Source organism: Miscanthus floridulus, chromosome 12 (assembly GCF_019320115.1).
Source record: "Miscanthus floridulus cultivar M001 chromosome 12, ASM1932011v1, whole genome shotgun sequence".
NCBI lineage: Eukaryota > Viridiplantae > Streptophyta > Magnoliopsida > Poales > Poaceae > Miscanthus > Miscanthus floridulus.
In genome coordinates, this window is record NC_089591.1 from 6,600,296 (window position 1) to 6,617,000 (window position 16,705).

The following is a 16,705-nucleotide window of genomic DNA, read 5'->3' on the forward strand; positions in this document are numbered from 1 at the left end:
TAGGCCTTATGGAAGCTTATAAATAATCACATCCAAATGTGATGGAAGCACTAAAATAGAGCAAATTTACACTACTAACTACAAAGGAATCACCAGTTCTATAGGAATCGAGCTCAGGGCATCAAAGAACTAACCAAGTACTCGTGCGCCAAGTACTCCTGCATATCTATTTTACAATCCAAGATGTAAGTCAGATATCATATGCAAGGTTCAACTCTGCCAATATCTTTTACAGTCCTAACTAAATTGGAATGAACTCTACATAGAAATTGCAGGATAACATTGTAAATGTATATAGCACTCAAAAGCTTGTATTCTAGAGGTGGTATAATTTAGAGTACACGTAGATACATGTCTATATTGCACTCCAGGTATGGATATAAGAAGTATGTCACTAAAAGAAATAGATTGTAACTCCATAATTATGGGAAGATGGCCCAGAAACTAAGCATACCTTTTTTTTCTTTCAAAAAGCCGACAACCATGTACATTAGAACAAATGTAACTATTTTATAACCATGCCCATCGAAACCTACACATTGAAGGGAAAACAATGTGAGGCAAAACTTTGTGGCTCATTGCTATGGCAACTTCAGCGCAATCAAGCTAACACTGTGAAGGTGGAAAACGCATGGGATAGAATGATAACGGAAAGGAACTTGCATATCCAAGTGCATTAATTAAATAATTAACTCAAGCGGCAAAGGACATAAAGGGGATTTAGCGCTACCCACTCATAGATCTACGGATATGCTGAACAATATGGAGATGGGGATGAGGATTAGTGGGGGAAAACATGTATTGCCATGAAAACGAAGAGCAGCTCTACAAATCAAAGTTACACAGGTGTTCCCAATGCAGGGAAGCAAATAGATATATCGATATGTGCAATAGTGAGTAACAAATGGATAGATGGGAATGGAGATTAAGTGTCCTGTTCGTTTGGGCTGGTTTGGCTTATAAGCCATGGCTGAAAGTACTGCTGGCTGGTTTGGTGTGAGAGAAAAATATTATTCGTTGGCTGATAAGCCATGGCTTATAAGCTAAATATGACCAAGTGAATAGGCTGAAGAGTAAGCACCTGGCTTTCCTTGTACAAATGGAATGAATCCGTCAACCTATAGCACAGATCAGAAGAGGAACACAGAGGAAACTGCAATAGGAGCAACAGACAGGAGAGGGATGGTCTTGCTTCAGCTGGGAGATGGCAAGAAGCGAATGGAGCAGAGGGGGTGCCACCGTGTACGCGTAGAGCAGAGGAACCAGCTGTAGCGTGGGGGTGGGGGTGGGGGGGCTGGCTGCGCCTACGACGAATGACACACCATTGCGTAGCCGTGCTGGGGCCGGACACGGCCTGTGCGCCGCCACCCCGCTCGCGCCAGTTTCGTGAGGGAGAGGGGATCTGGGTTAGGAGCCATGAGACGAGGGAAGAGACGAAAAGGGTGACGTACCGCTAGATTCTGCTGCCGAGCGGAACCGCCGGCGCAGCCGGCGAGGAAGAGGCAGCTAGGGTTTTGTCAAGCCCAAGCAGATCAGCGGGAGGAGGCAGCACCGAGGGGAAGCCACATCGGCGGCCACCGTCTCGGCCCGGTCGTGCCGCTCCGTGGCCAGGAACGGCGGCCGTGGGGGCGCAGGCGTTGTGCATGGGAAGGGCGCCGTTGCTGCTGCCCGCGTCGGGGGGAGAGCGAGAGATCGAACGAAGAAGAGAAGGGTCGGGAAGCAGAAGTTTCAGGAAGGAGAAGCAGAAGTGGTGTATATATATGTCTGATCGGCTTCGGACAAGAAGCTGCTGAAGCAAAAGAGAAGCAGGAGGGAATCCGGGAAAGTGAAGGAATAGACCGGGAAGCCGCTCCCAGAAGAATCCACTCTAAGCGATCTGGGCCGTTGAACCGAAGATCTGACGGCCATGAGAGTTTAGAGCGACGTGGCCAGGCTGAGCATCGGCCAAACCAAACTGCTTTGATATATAGAGATGCCTATTAATTAAGACGTCCTTTCCTAAACTTATCTTTTAAGTCCTCTAAAAAAAGAGTGTCATTCGAGTTAGAATATTCATAGCTAAAATGACACTCTTTTTAACAAACATTTGTCTAGATGTTTTTCTTTTTGAACAGAGGATATATATACTTCGTCCACAAAACAATGCAACTACGGATTTGTGCTAGTCGAATTAGCTTAACTTGGATCAAGTTTCTAGTGAATAATATTATGTTTAACCAGCAATGATACTTATTTTGTCTTATAAATGTTAATATTTTTTATATAACTTTGGTAAATTTTCAAACTATAAGACTTCATGAGAAATGAGAATTAGTACAACCTTTTATGAACGAAGTGAGTATATAACAATCGACGGTCTAGCTTTGACTATTTAAAATGTGAGAAAATGACGACGTAAAGCTGAGCAGGTAGTTAGCACAGCTGAAGGAGAATAAATATGAGAAGAAGTGACAGCGTAAGCTTCGAACGAACTGGTCGTTGAAGAACATTTGACTTGTGATCATAGCAAAGATTTGTAGGTGTACGGTAACGTTTATAGCATTATTGCGTACTGTCGTTACTACCCAAGTTTTTCATATATATATATATATATATATATATATATATATATATATATATATATATATATATATATGTATGTATGTATGTATGTATAAAGTGTATGTTTATGTCATTTTGCATAGTTGTCGTCTTTTTATTGAAAATGCAGACCCCTTAGTTGCAACCACCACCGATACAAAAGCAGAGTATAAAAGAAACTTGACTTTTATACTACGTATACATTAGTAGTTGCTCAATATACGGACACAAAAATATCTTTCTCATCTCTTCCTCCGTATATGCAACGCGACTTGATGACCGACCCAACCTATACTCTGTATTGGCTACTGTGCTCTTGTCTCATAACTCTTTATTCAGAGCACCTTTACAAAAGCATACTATGTGTTAGCTCATATAAACTTTAAATGAATAACCTTACAGCTCACTCCGTCCCTAAATGTTAGTCGCCACGATTTACGTGCCGATAACTTTTGATTTATAGAAAAAATACGAGCAACATTTCTATCTCTAAATAAATTTATTAAAAAACTAGATTAAAATATCTATCCAATGATACTAATTATGTATCATAAATAATAATATTTTTAATATATATTTAGTCAAAGTTGTTTCTCGGGAAGCGAAAACGGCAGACATTTAAGGACGGAGGGAGTAGTATAGAAAACACATGTAAACATAGACAAATTAAATGAATCATAGAAAAGTGTATGAGCTTAGCTTAAGAGCTAGCTTATCATTGTCTCTGCTCATTGAATAAAATATTCTATAAACTAGCTCAAACAACACGTACTGTTGGACACTATGCCAAAACTACATAAAGGAGACCTGCAATTAAAATAGTCACTACAACGATCGACCTTCTAGTAGAACATTCAGGAGGCCAAAAAAGTCATTTGACAACTTACCATAATTTTATTTGGGGACAGTATTATCGATACGGTTATTTTGGGCATAATCCTAAAACTAATTAGATTGTAGCAACTCCACGAAACTGTGCTTATACATGAAACAACAATCTCATAAATTACACGACACTACTGCACACTAGCTACCTGTTCGGCGGGCCTTGCTGGGCTGAATGTGCTGGGGCTTATCAGCCCAGCCGTTCGGCAGCCCAGCCCCAGCCGAACGGCTGGAGATAAGCGACGGCTGGGCACTGCGTGCCACTCCCTACGTCCTCTTTTCCCCTTCGCTTGCACAGCTAGGGTTTCCCCTCACTTTCGCCGCTCGTCCGCGTTGGTCGTCAACGCCACGTCTCCTGGCCACGTCGGTGGCCACCGGATCCATCCGGCCCGCCTCTCTACTCCATCCTCCTCACCGGGCCTGCGGTGACAGTGACCTCCGCTTCCTTCCCCGACCCCGCCTCCATTGACGGCGCCTTCGTCCGGCAAGGTAACCTCTAGATCCCACGCCGCCATCCTCTTACCTAGCCGCCTCTGAGCACCAACTCATCGTCTTGTAGGTTGACCCCCACATGGCTAGGGGTTTCCCGCACTCTCATAGGGCAACAGTGACAGTGCTCTCTGTCTCCCTCCCCGACCCCCACCATCGATGGTGACTCCCTCCAGCACGGTAACCCCCCGGATCCCACGCCGCCTCAGTCTCACGGTCTCACCCGACCGGATCTGAGCCCCACTACCTCGTCTTGTAGGTTTACCCCCGCGCTACACCCCTCATCACCGCCAGGACACGATCGACGTCTGCTCCTTCCATGTGTTTCCAAGCTGCTGTCCTCCTTGCAAGGCCTTGTCTACATCGACACCGACCGGCTCGAGCAAGGTACCCCTGGATTTGGCGCTCACTTCTGGAGTTGGCTACTATCAATTTTGAGGTCATGCAACTGGTCTTTTATAGAGCTGACTTTACTGATCGGATAGGATTTGTGGCAAGATCAGTTTGGGGCTCTTGCACTTAGGGATGCTAGGGTTTAGCCCATCATTTCCAAATTCGGTATTTGCTTTTTGATCATAGGCTAGGAATTACTTACAGTGCTTTTGTTTACACTGAAATGCTTGACCTTGGTATTGGTACCCAAGGTATTAATTCAGATTAGGATGTTGATTCTGCTTACTATCTGTGCTCTTGGAGTGATGCTGGAATCGGGAATCACTAACAAACGGGGCTTTAGCCTAGCCATTTCTAGTTGGATGTTCAATTCTTTATGATAGGTTATAGGTTCTAGTGTTATATTTTGGCTTCAAATGATTCATCTATTACTTTAGATTCCAGGTTGTTTTAACTTGAGTGCCAGTGTGTTTGTAGTGTACCTGGAATGAAGAGTTTTTAGCCACTAAGAGCTGTTGATTTGTTGGTACTAGGGGTTTGTCCATTACTTGTTGATTTGTTGGTACTAGGGGTTTCACATGAATACATGCATGCAATCCTAGTGATCTCACATGTTTGTATGTCTGCAAATGTGTGTTCACATTATTTAATATGAGAAGTTATCTGTTATTGTAGTTATTCCTGGTGACCCTTCTTGCACTAATAGCAGGGGCTATTGGTTTCTCTGCCATATGCATACATTATAGTTTTGTCAGTATAACCCATTTAGCTTGTATCCTTCAACTACACCCATTCTGTAGGCTACTATAACTTTAAAAGCTACATCAACACTGCTTAATTGAACATCTTACAAGTATGCTCTATGTTTACACTATAGATTTTAGGGACATTTCATCCGCTGGTTATCAACGGTGTCCAAACTAGTAGCGTCGTCGACTTCATCTTGCTCTCCACCTGCTGGCAAGCATTACAACCACTGCTCAAAATGCCGCAAGCGGTTTGGAAAGGCAAGTTCTCTTTTCTGTCGCCCACTCTCATCTTTGCGTACTAGAACTACCCTCCACATGACATAAGATATGCATCCATGTACATAATCCCTTCGAATGTCGATCCTTGCATCAGATGAGCTAGGAACGTGCTAGCTGGGATGACAGAACCTGCTCTCTGCTTCTTGACCTAATCAACAAGCAGAAAGACCTCTGTCACTGGAACGCCACTTCGCCAACCTCACTAGGGTGGACCAATGTCGTTCGTGGCTTCAACGAAGTCACGAGGCTTGGGTACAACAAGAAAAAGTGCTAGAACAAGTACAACGAGCTAAAACGTTTGTATTTCAATTGGCGTGATGGTCAGACCCATACTGGGCTAGGCCGTGACCCGCTTACTGGAGAGGTTATAGCTGACCCTGAGTGGTACGGCGCCAGCCCTGGGGTACTAACTACACGCATTTCCTTGACTATTTTTTTAGCAATTAGGTTCCCACTAACTCAGTACTAACTTCGCCATCATTGGAACACGTGCAGGAAAGTAGCCAACCCACTCGTGAGAAGTTCAGACGCCCCAATGCTGTGAGCAACTAATCACAATTTTGGGACGCACCCCACGTGACAGGGGCGAGTTGGTATAGGTGGGGGGCCATCAACCTGACAAGACACCCAGTAGTGGAAGCCCTCACACTCCTCCGGCCTTGTCGAACGAGCCGGTCCTACAGCGTAGTGGTGCTCAACCCTCGAGGAGAGTCCATAGGGAACATTCTATTAACAGTCCTCGCAGTAAGAATAGTAGCAAGACTCCATCCATTGACGACTGCCTTGAAGACCTGAGCCACATTATCAGGGAGGCTAGGTCCCAAAAGTCCCATCAGGCCACAAATGCTGAGAAGTTGTCCCAAGTCCATCAGATTCTGAAGCAAGATGGTTACAGCGAGACGGATGTAGTATTCACATAAACCCTTAACCTTTGCAACAACAGGCTCCGTCGTCGGGCTTTTCTTAATTTGGAAAGTAAAGAGGGCCGGCTGAACTGGGTCAATGTGTCGTGGGACTTCGTGTGCTCCACAAAGTCCCAGTGATCAACACTATTGTTCATACTGTGGTTTTTTCTACTATTTTTGTTTTCCACCATGTGCATGTTGAGTTGATTCTGTTCGTTGTTTCGTTATGTTCGTTTTGTTTGTTTTAATAAAGGCCATTGCGGAGAACTAAGTGCATGTCGTTGTCTCGTGTTTTGAATAAAATATATGTGTCGTGCTGTGAGCGTTGTAAGACCTTATGCATGGATCACTTTTCTGTTGTTCATTCCTTACATAAATTTGTCTAAGGTGGTCATGCCAACTACCTTGTTCAGGTAACTTGACATGTTCACTTATTAGCAAATGTTTTATTCCCAATATATGTATCAGCATCTTACTGATATGTGCCCATTTGCAGGTAGCGCAATGAGCAGCATTGATGAGTCATCGTACAACGACACTTCCAGTGATGGACCGAGCACTGTGATCTTGGTGAAGACAACAGTCGTGCTGCGGAGGTTGAAAGGTATTATGTTGCAGCAAATGCCTGAGGTAAATCCTCCTTGTCCCATTCCTAAACTATGTAGAGCCCAATGGATGCAGCTTACCCTTGCCGACCAAATCAAATGTATAGATAATTTGCGCATGACGCGTGATGCCTTCATGCATTTGCATGACACCCTACTTCCTTTTGGCCTGCCATCAACAGATAAGTGTACCTTGGTAGAAGCTTTAGGCATATACATATGGACCTGTGCCCAACAACCTACCGGTAGAGAGTGCAAACATAGGTTTGAAAGGTCTTTAAATACAGTTAGCAGAAAGTTAACAACAGTTGTATAGGTCATGTATAGGTGGACAAAGACTATCCTAGTGCCCGTAGATAGGAGTACGCACGCGTAAGCCAGAAACTTGCTGCATAAGCACCATGGTTTGATGGATGCATAGGTGCTATAGATGACACACACATAAAGGTTGAGATTAACCTTGAAGCAAATGCTAATTTCTTCGATAGGAAAGGCAAAACAACAATTAATGTTTGTGCCATCGTGGATATAGATGCCTGGCAAAAAAAATTCTGTCATGTTGTCACTGATTTTTACTTGGCAGTGCTTAAATATAGCTTTGTGTATGACAATGCTTGCATAGGTTAGAAGGACCTTGATTGCTTGTTGTTTGTTCTTATCATGTATTGCCTGAGATGATTGGATGAAATGCTAAGATTGATTGATATATGATATACATATGCACTTTGAATTCGTAGGCTTGTTATCCAAACTCTGTCTGTAGCTAGGACCTGTTGGTTGGATTTTGGTCAGTTGACAACAAACATTTCAAAACTCCTTTTTTATTTTATTTTTAAAAAACAAACAAACTGCAAACATCCAGTAAGACTAATTGGTGATCTGTTGTCATTTCTTGTTGGCACGGACGCGGGTTACATGGACATGGCATATTACATGACTTCCTTTAGAAACACAAGGTATCATATGAACGATTTTAGGGGTGTAGATTCGCATTGGTTGCAGCGGGAGGAAAAATTCAACTACATTCATGCGAAGCTGCAAAATGTCATCGAAAGAAGGTTTGGGGGCTTGAAAGAACATTGGCATATTCTGAAAGGGGTGTCGTACTGCAAGAGGAAGAAGCAGGCTATGATAATCACTCATGCTTTGCATTAGAAAATTACTTGTGGCTGCTTAAGTACGGAGCTGATCCATCTTCGTATGAGCTGCCGGAGTGGGTTGAGCTAAATCGGGGAACCCAAACCTCTGCAGTTAGAGAGTTGATATCTATGGTTGTGTGGAGTGGTATCTGATTTAGAAAAGTTGAGGTAATGCAGCTACTTCCTATATATCTGCTTGTTGTTTACAGTACTTAGTAGCACATTGAAAAAGAAAAAAGTTGAAATGTTTCGCTGTTTCTCCTTGAAAATGTTACATCTCAAACTAAGTTTAACTTCTAAAAAATATTTTGCATGAGAAAATACATATGTGTGTTCACACTTCCCAATTAGTCTGCATTTCCGTAGGATTTCCAAAGGTGTACAGTTGTACATGGACTTTCCATTGCTGTGGCCAGATTTGCGAGACATTAGTTAGGCTCACATTGGTTAGCTTAATGGAAATTATATCTTTACTACGTACATTATGATGGAAAATATAGTATCTGTTCTTAAATCCATGCCAATTTTTTCTGAAACTTAACTAGAGCTGCCTGCCTGCTTGAAATATAAAGCTGATCACGGAGGGGCTTTACCGGCAACTGGAGCCACGCACAAAGAAGATCAGATTCACGGTCCATTTTGTGATGACCGCTTGTTTTTGCACTGCTGCTGTGTAGCTGCCTCTGCTATGTTGATAGCCAATAGCTCGAAGGCGGGTGGTGTATATGCACATGCAGGTTGCAGGTATGCATGCATTTTGGTTAGTGGAATCATGAAGGCCACAATGTTTGTGCTGCATATATGCCTATCGTTGTATTTGTAGTGTATGATCTTTGTATTGTATGGATGGAATAAATGGACTGTGAATCGTTGGTTGAACTGTAACTTATTTAACTATGAATTCCGGATTGCAAATGTGTTGTAAACAATCTTTATGTGCATTGTTGTTTAGCGCCATTATATAAAAACTACATGTTGATGCTAATAATCAGTTTGAATTTAAAATTGTGAAATCAGCCGTTTTCTAGCGGCTGGAATTGGCTCGCAGGTCCAACCCCAGCACAGCCAGCCTGGCCTGCCGAACAGGCCGTAGCTAGCTGCTGCACTAATGATATACTGATCAGTGGCATGCATGTGCCTGCAGTGTAGCATGCATGCCCCCGGCCGAATGCCCTTTATTTGCCCACTTTTTTTTTTTTCATCAGACAAATAAAGCCGGCAGAAGCACTGACTAATCACCCACACTTACAGACCCAAAAGCGCCCAGGCCTCTCGACTTGGACCTTTCAGCAGATTACACAGACACATGGCATACCGAAACAATCTACGTACATACAACCCCCCACGTGTCGTTGTTCACAATCGTCCAAGCAAGCAAGGATCCAAAGTTTAGAGGTCGTTGCCGAAATTATTGGGCACTTAAGCTAGCACTAATGACAATTAAGTCCCTTGCTTGCTCATCATGAAGTGCAAGTGCAGCTACAGGCAGAAGGGGCTCATGTGAAACGAAGGAAGCGCGTGCGCCACCGGCGGCGGCGGAGGCCCACCGCTGCAGTTGCTCTCGGGAGACGACGACCCCGCCGAGGCCGACGAGAAGGAGTTGGACGCGTCGGCCTTGAGAGGGCTGTGGCACCCGGGGTTGAACGGCGGGATGTCGGCCGGCGCGGGCGGCGGCGGGTGCCGCCACCGCGGGAGCGGCCCGGCGAGGAGAAGCGTCTGAAGGAGCGGCCCGGCCTCCACCACGGCCTCCACCAGGCGGCCTTTCTCTGGCAGCCGACGAGCGAGCGCCATTTCCAGTTCCGTCTCGTCGGCGCAGGCGGCGGCGTCCGGCGCGTTCTCGTTGTTCATGATGACCGCGGCAGCAGTGGTACAGCCGCCGCCTCCTGCCGACAGGACGCTAGCAGCAGCCTGGAGGCTCGGAGTATGTGGCGGCGGCGGCGCCGCCTGGGCCTGGTGGTGCAGGAGCAGCAGGAGGGAGTGGCAGTGCCGCCGGAACTCGTCCCGCTCCGCGGCCGCGGACGACACGAGCGCCGCGAGCCGCGCGGCCTCGGACTCCATGCGCCGGAGTTCCGCCTGGTGCGCGGCGCGCGACGCGTGGAGCTCGGCCAGCGCGCGGACCAACGCCCGCCGGAGCTCCGGCGCCGTCGTCAAGTCCAGCTGCTGCTGCTGGTCGCCGCCGCCGGTGTCGGCCTGACGATGCTCGTCGAATGGAGCGCTGGGCTGCTGCTGGTAGCCCCATGCGTAGGCGAGCGTCGTGGCGGCGGTGCCAGCCGCTGGGGACTGCAGCAAAGAGTGGCTGCTGCCATGGTCTTCCATATCCCAACTCCCTAGACGCCTTTAATTTGAGGCTTGGTGTTGTGTTCTTTGTGTTTTTTGCGTTCTGGGGTTTAGTCTTTGAGAGAGGAGGACATGAATGTTCTGTCCAATTGCATTGTGGGAAGATGACAATGTGAGGTAGAAGAAGGTGCTTCTGCTGCTGCGGCTGGATGGTCTGGTGTGTGTGTGTGATCGTGGTGTCGTGATGGTGGTAGGGTATATATAGGAGATCTTTTTCTGGGTTTCTTATTGTTCTCTTTAACTCTCTTGGTGGCGCATTTTTTATTTTTGAGTTGAAAAAAATTGTGGGGCCGGTATGTTGGCATTTTTTTTTTGCTCTTATCACTAGGATTGGCCTCTGCACATGCATGTGTGGCATGAGGTGTTTATGTTCCCTATCTTTTTTTTATAGCGCCCATGCCAGAAATTTCACATATTTCCTTCCAATGGTAAGTAGGGAAGCACACATGAGAGAGTGTATATCATCATGGTTGGCTTGGCTAATATTCATATCAATAACAAGAAATGGTTATGCATTATGTTAAAAAAGTAAAACAAAATTATCACAGCAGGAGCACCATAAATCAGAGCCTCTACTTTTGATTTGTGTGCTTCCCTACTTTTCTAGCCCCCTATTTTGTATCTGCTCTAGCAGAAGCCCTCAAACCAGAGCCCACGAAAGTATGGCAATAATCACTTAGCTTACAAATGGCCCCATATGTCATTGAGCGCTTTGGTTTCCCTTCCTTCTCCAGTCTCTAGTGCGTGCGTGCGTGCTTGGCGCCGGGCGGGATTGGGGTGGAGGGGCGGGTGTTGTGGCGCAGTGTGACGTTGTCGGACCACCTCACTGTGGTGGTGGAACCATATCCTTCTTGCTGAAAACATTCACTCTTCTTTGGTGCCATTTATAGAATAGAAATTGTAAAGAATAGTCAAGAATTCTTGCTGACTAGACATTGGTCAGGAGGCCCGCAGCAAAGTCTGAGGGAGATATATTCTACTGTACTGAAGTTGGTGATGAAAGTTACAATTTAACAACTGCATGTCAATATCTAACATGATGTTTGTTTCACTACATGAAAAACAGTTCGTAGCAACGGGACTTTTTTTTAGAGGCGGCTGGCATTGGAGCCGCCTCTACAGTGGTGTGTTCGGGCTTCAGCAAAGCAGCCGCCCCTACAAATAACACAGTAGGGGCGGCTGGTAATACGAGCCGCCCCTACAAATGTGTCGATTTGTAGGGGCGGCCGCCCCTACAAATGAATCGAATGCCGGCCATTGGATTCGAAGATCGACGGTGCTGCTGTTTCCTTCCATGTCGTATATATATAGGCTTCAACCCTAGCTCTCATCCACATCTGCACCTGCCTCTCCTCCCTCTCCCTCCTCTCTCAGCAGCGGCTAGGGCGGGCACCGGTCGCGCGTGTTCGGGCGAGGGAGCCACAACCCCCCCACGAGAGAGGCCCGAGCCCTGGCTAGGGAGGCCAGGCGCGGCGGCGCGAGGGGCCCTGGCGTGGATGGCCCCCGGCACGAGCGGCGGTGCGCGGGGGCCCTAGCGCGGCTGCCCCCGCGCGAGTAGCGTTGCGAGGGGCCTTGCACAAGCGGACCACCAATAGCTCCGGTGGGCGTCCTGCGCGGCGTCCCCAGCGAGGGTGCCCTCCGGTAGGGCGGCCCCCAGCGCGGTAGCCCAGTACGGGCGGGCTACGACGCGGTGGCCTTACCACGGCCACGGTTGCTTCTCGTGTTGCGTCAGTTCCGGCGGATACTCGGCCGGATCCATGGGGTGCATGGTCTGATCTATCGTCTAGGTGAGCTTTTTCAACTGCAACTGACTCCTGTCAAGTGTTCTTCTTGCTCTTCATCCTATTTTCCCTGTACTGATGTTATGGCTGGATGGATGTCCAACAGGTTTACCTGTGGGTTGTGCAGGCAGTGCCACAGAAGCCAGAAAAATTGTGCCGCAGAAGCCGAGTTCAAGATATGCAATTTCATGTTTGTTGTTTGCTTCCACCTAGGCATTGACAAGGAAGAAGGTGCTTAGTAGCTCGGACTGTACTGCCAAAATTTAGATGGATGAATATAAAGCATTTAAGTCAGCAAGGTATTTATGTGTGTTATTCTTCCTTTTTTAACTAACTCCCAATGAATTTCATTCTCACCCCAATTCTTATGTATGGCTCACAGTTCAGTATATTTCACAATGCTATTTTATCTTTTACAGGATTAAAAGCATATCGTGTGAATTGCTGGACTATTCCCACGTGTCACGGACAAAGGTTCCCTTTCTGTTTTATCTTATATTTTTGCAGGGCCTTGAGCCCTCCGAGTTCGAGTTCAAGGACCTGTACATCAACAATGCTATGTAAGGTTACCGTTTCTTCCTACTATCTATTGTCGCCTGTTGAGATGTAGTTGAAGGGGACTATGACGCCTAAGAGGGGGGGGGGTGAATTAGGCAACTTAAAATTCTAACTCAAAACTATGGCCTCTTTTAGTAACTCTAGCAAAACATATGCAATAGATAAACTATCTAAATGTGCAATTACGGTTTTGCTAGTGTATTGCTATCTCTACGGCAAAAAGGAGTAATACAATCAATGTAAATGCGGAAGCTAAAGAGCAAGGTAGAGATATGCTAACTCCCGTCGATGACTCCGGTATTTTTACCGAGGTATAGAGAAGTGCGCAAGCTTCCCCCTAATCCTCGTTGGAGCCCCTCGCAAGGAATCCCTTGCAAGGGCCAAGCTCCTGGTCGGGTAACTCCGTGGATAGCCTTGGGCCTTCCCCACATGCAAGTGGGTCTCCGACGTGCCTTCCGGCAAGCCTCTCCCGGATGCTCCCCGCCGTCTTCACTATCAAGCTTCCGGCCAAAATGCTGTGGGCCTTGTTCCCTCCGGTATACGATGGCGGCCACACCACAAACACGGTTGGTGTGATCTCGCATGACTACAAGCCCCTCCGATGTACAACAATGGTGCGCACAAGCACCGAGTGGTAAGAGATATGCAAACCTCACTAAACACTAGGCCTAAACCTAGAGCAAGCGCATAAGCGGTGGTCTAGTCAACCTAAGCACTTCACAAAGCACCTATGCTAATCACCTAATGAATCACTAAGCACTATGCATGTGGAGATCACTAAAATGGTGTATCAACACCCTTGGTATGTTTCCTCAACTCCACACTTCTCATTTGGCCGATTGGGGGTTATATTTATAAGCCCCACTGAGAAAGTAGCCGTTAGGGATGAAATCTCGGTTTTCTGCTATTGACCAGACGCTGGAGTCGTCCTGATCGGATGCGTCCGGTCGTCCTAACCGTTGGAGCCATGAATAACTGATCGGACGCTGCCAGCGTCCGGTCACTTGCCACCGGACACGTCCGGTCGCAATTTTGCCGCTCTGGAACCTATCTGTACTCGATCGGACATTGCTTTCCTACGTCCGGTCGGTTTGCTACCAGCATCCGATTACTTGCTGAGTGTGTTGCCAGACTGATGAACAGTGCCATCGATGCATCCGGTCAATTCACTTGTTCAGCGTCCAATTGCTATTGCTGACGCCTGCTGTTGCTGAGCCACTAATCGGAGCGTCTGGTAACTTTCTTCCAGCGTCCGGTCACTTCTGTGAGCTCATTTCTTCGCGATCTTGCGTACGGCTTGGTTCCTATCTTCGTGCTTGAACTTTTTTTGATATCTTGAGTCTTCTCTTGTGCTCCTAAGGTCTTGCTTGAGGTGTTGATCATCGGATCATCACATCGCCTTTGTCCAAGTCACGTCTTGCATCCTATTGAACTACAAAACAATCACTTGTAAATTCATTAGTCCAATTTGGTTGTGTTGGTCATCAAACACCAAAATCCAAAGTAAATGGGCCTAGGGTCCATTTTCCTTACAATCTCTCCCTTTTTGGTGATTGATGACAACACGACCAAAGCAAGCAAATAATAAAAATTTGGAATATAAAAAACTATCTACTTGCTAGGATGCAATGCAAGGGGCAAGATTATATGATGCTAAAAGATACTCCTTGTAAGACTTTATAAGAACTTATCTTGCCCTTGCAAATGTCCCCATGTGGTATTATGGATTTAAGCCTTGCTTCCTAGAAATTCTCCCTATTACATCTGCTAATCCATAATCCACTATCCTCCCTTTCTCGGACCATTACCACTTGTAGACACCACTAGTAGACCATTACCACTTGTAAATGATCTAGATGTTGGTCCTACTTATTAATGCTTGCTTTTGGTCCTCTAAATTCTCTCCCTTTGGAATCAAACACCGAAAAGGAAGATATTAGTAGCACAAGGGAGGGTCAAACTTTGTGATCCTTTGTGTATAGAGTGAAGTAGATCACAAAATTTGACTCTCACATTATATAGACTAAGCTCCCCCTAAATATATGCATACATATGATAAAAGGAAAAACATATGCATAATTGGCAAATTTTTGCTCAAGGGAATTTAATCTATATAATGCATGGAGAAAGCATATAAATATCAAAATGACATCAACATGATGATATCGGTTTAGAAATACCACATGTGGAAACCAATTTGATTTCTACCACTTGCAATAGGTGGTGGATATTTAAAGTATGATGCTTAACTCCGGGGACTCCATTTTCCTTACAATGAGACTACTACACATGATAAGCTTAAAAAGATGTTAGTCTCAAGGCATCCAACTTAAAGAGTAACCTTCCCCTAAATTTGTGCACATGAGTATAAAATACTTGTAGGAAACATGCACATTGATTTTAGAATAAAAAATACCACATGAAAGATGACATCACATAAACATGAGAGTCATTTTCGAAGGCGATATTCGGGAGAGATTATCTATAATTTGGACTTTGGCACATATTAGATGAACAATTGAAAGACAAGCTATGTGCCGTGTTTCTAAATAATTTTAAACCATGTAGGATTGCTCCAAGGAATAAGAAATAAGCCGAGCAAGCCTACCATATGATATACCTAGTGTATGCATGACAAAAGATATACGTATGCAAATGCAAACCTAGGCACGAAGAGTAACTAGATGCTAAAAGATACAAATTGTAGGAAAATTTAAACTAATACGATTTGAAAGAAATTTAATCTAGTTACCTAACATGTGAAGGGGAATTTGGGTCCATAGTATTCACTAACCCACTTGGCAATGATTTTGCCCATCATGATGCACCCCATGAAATGCACCCTTACTTTGCCAAGTCTCCAAATTCCCCGAAGTCCAATAGACTTCTCACTTCCCTTTCGGGATCCAAACCTTCTTGGTGCTCTTCATGTTGGAAATGATTTCCTTTGGCACCCAAAAACGTTTGACCCCATTGTTGGCTTGCTTGTTCACCTTGATGGCCACCACCTTGTCATTTTTCTTCTTCTTTAACAAGTATGGTGTGGAGGCCTTCTTTTCCACCTTGTTGGTGTAGGTGTTGGAGAGTTTGCTTGTTTGCTTCTTCTCTTTCTTCTTTGCTCCTCCCCCATTTCTTCTTTAACAAAGCTTGATCTCATGTGTGTAGGTGAACTACAAGACCGGTGAAAGTTATTGGGTTATTGATAGTGGTTGCACACAACATATGACCGGTGATCCTCGTATGTTCACCTCACTAGATGAAGAAGTAGATGGACAAGAAAAAATCACATTTGGAGATAACTCAGAGGGAAAGGTGAAAGGATTGGGCAAAGTGGCAATATCAAATGATCATTCTATCTCAAATGTGCTATATGTTGCTTCATTGAGCTTCAACTTGCTATCCGTTGGACAATTGTGTGATCTTGGCTTTCAATGCTTGTTCACCGAGAAGGAAGTTGTTGTATCTAAGAAGGATGATGATCAAGTGATATTCAAAGGATTTAGATACAACAACCTATATCTAGTGGACTTCATCTCCGAAGATGCTAACTTGAAGACTTGCCTATTCACCAAAACAACACTTGGGTGGCTATGGCATAGAAGACTTGCTCATATTGGGATGAGCTCACTCAAGAAGCTAATGAAGAATGATTTGGTGAGAGGATTGAAGGATGTGAAGTTTGAGAATGACAATCTTTGTAGTGCATGTCAAGCCAGCAAGCAAGTTGCAAATACTCATCCAACAAAAGCTTTCATGTCAACCACAAGAGTGCTAGAACTCCTTCACATGGACTTATTTGGACCAACAACATACAAGAGTTTGGGAGGAAATCTTTATTGTCTTGTGATTGTTGATGACTATTCAAGATACACATGGGTATTCTTCCATTATGACAAATCCGAAGTTGCATCTTGCTTCAAGAAGTTTGTCAAGAGAGCATAAAATGAGTTTGAAGTGAAGCTAAAGAAGATAAGAAGCGACAATGGGAAATAATTTAACAACACA

General features: G+C 45.2%; 1 protein-coding gene across 1 annotated transcript; it reads right to left on the bottom strand.

Annotated features, from left to right (window-relative positions):
* Nucleotides 1-9,219: 9,219 nt before the first annotated feature.
* Nucleotides 9,220-10,513, bottom strand: LOC136498583 (uncharacterized). Its single transcript, XM_066494479.1, has one exon. It carries the CDS (start codon nucleotides 10,338-10,340, stop codon nucleotides 9,504-9,506), a length of 837 nt encoding a protein of 278 aa, XP_066350576.1. The 5' UTR covers nucleotides 10,341-10,513; the 3' UTR covers nucleotides 9,220-9,503.
* Nucleotides 10,514-16,705: the final 6,192 nt, after the last annotated feature.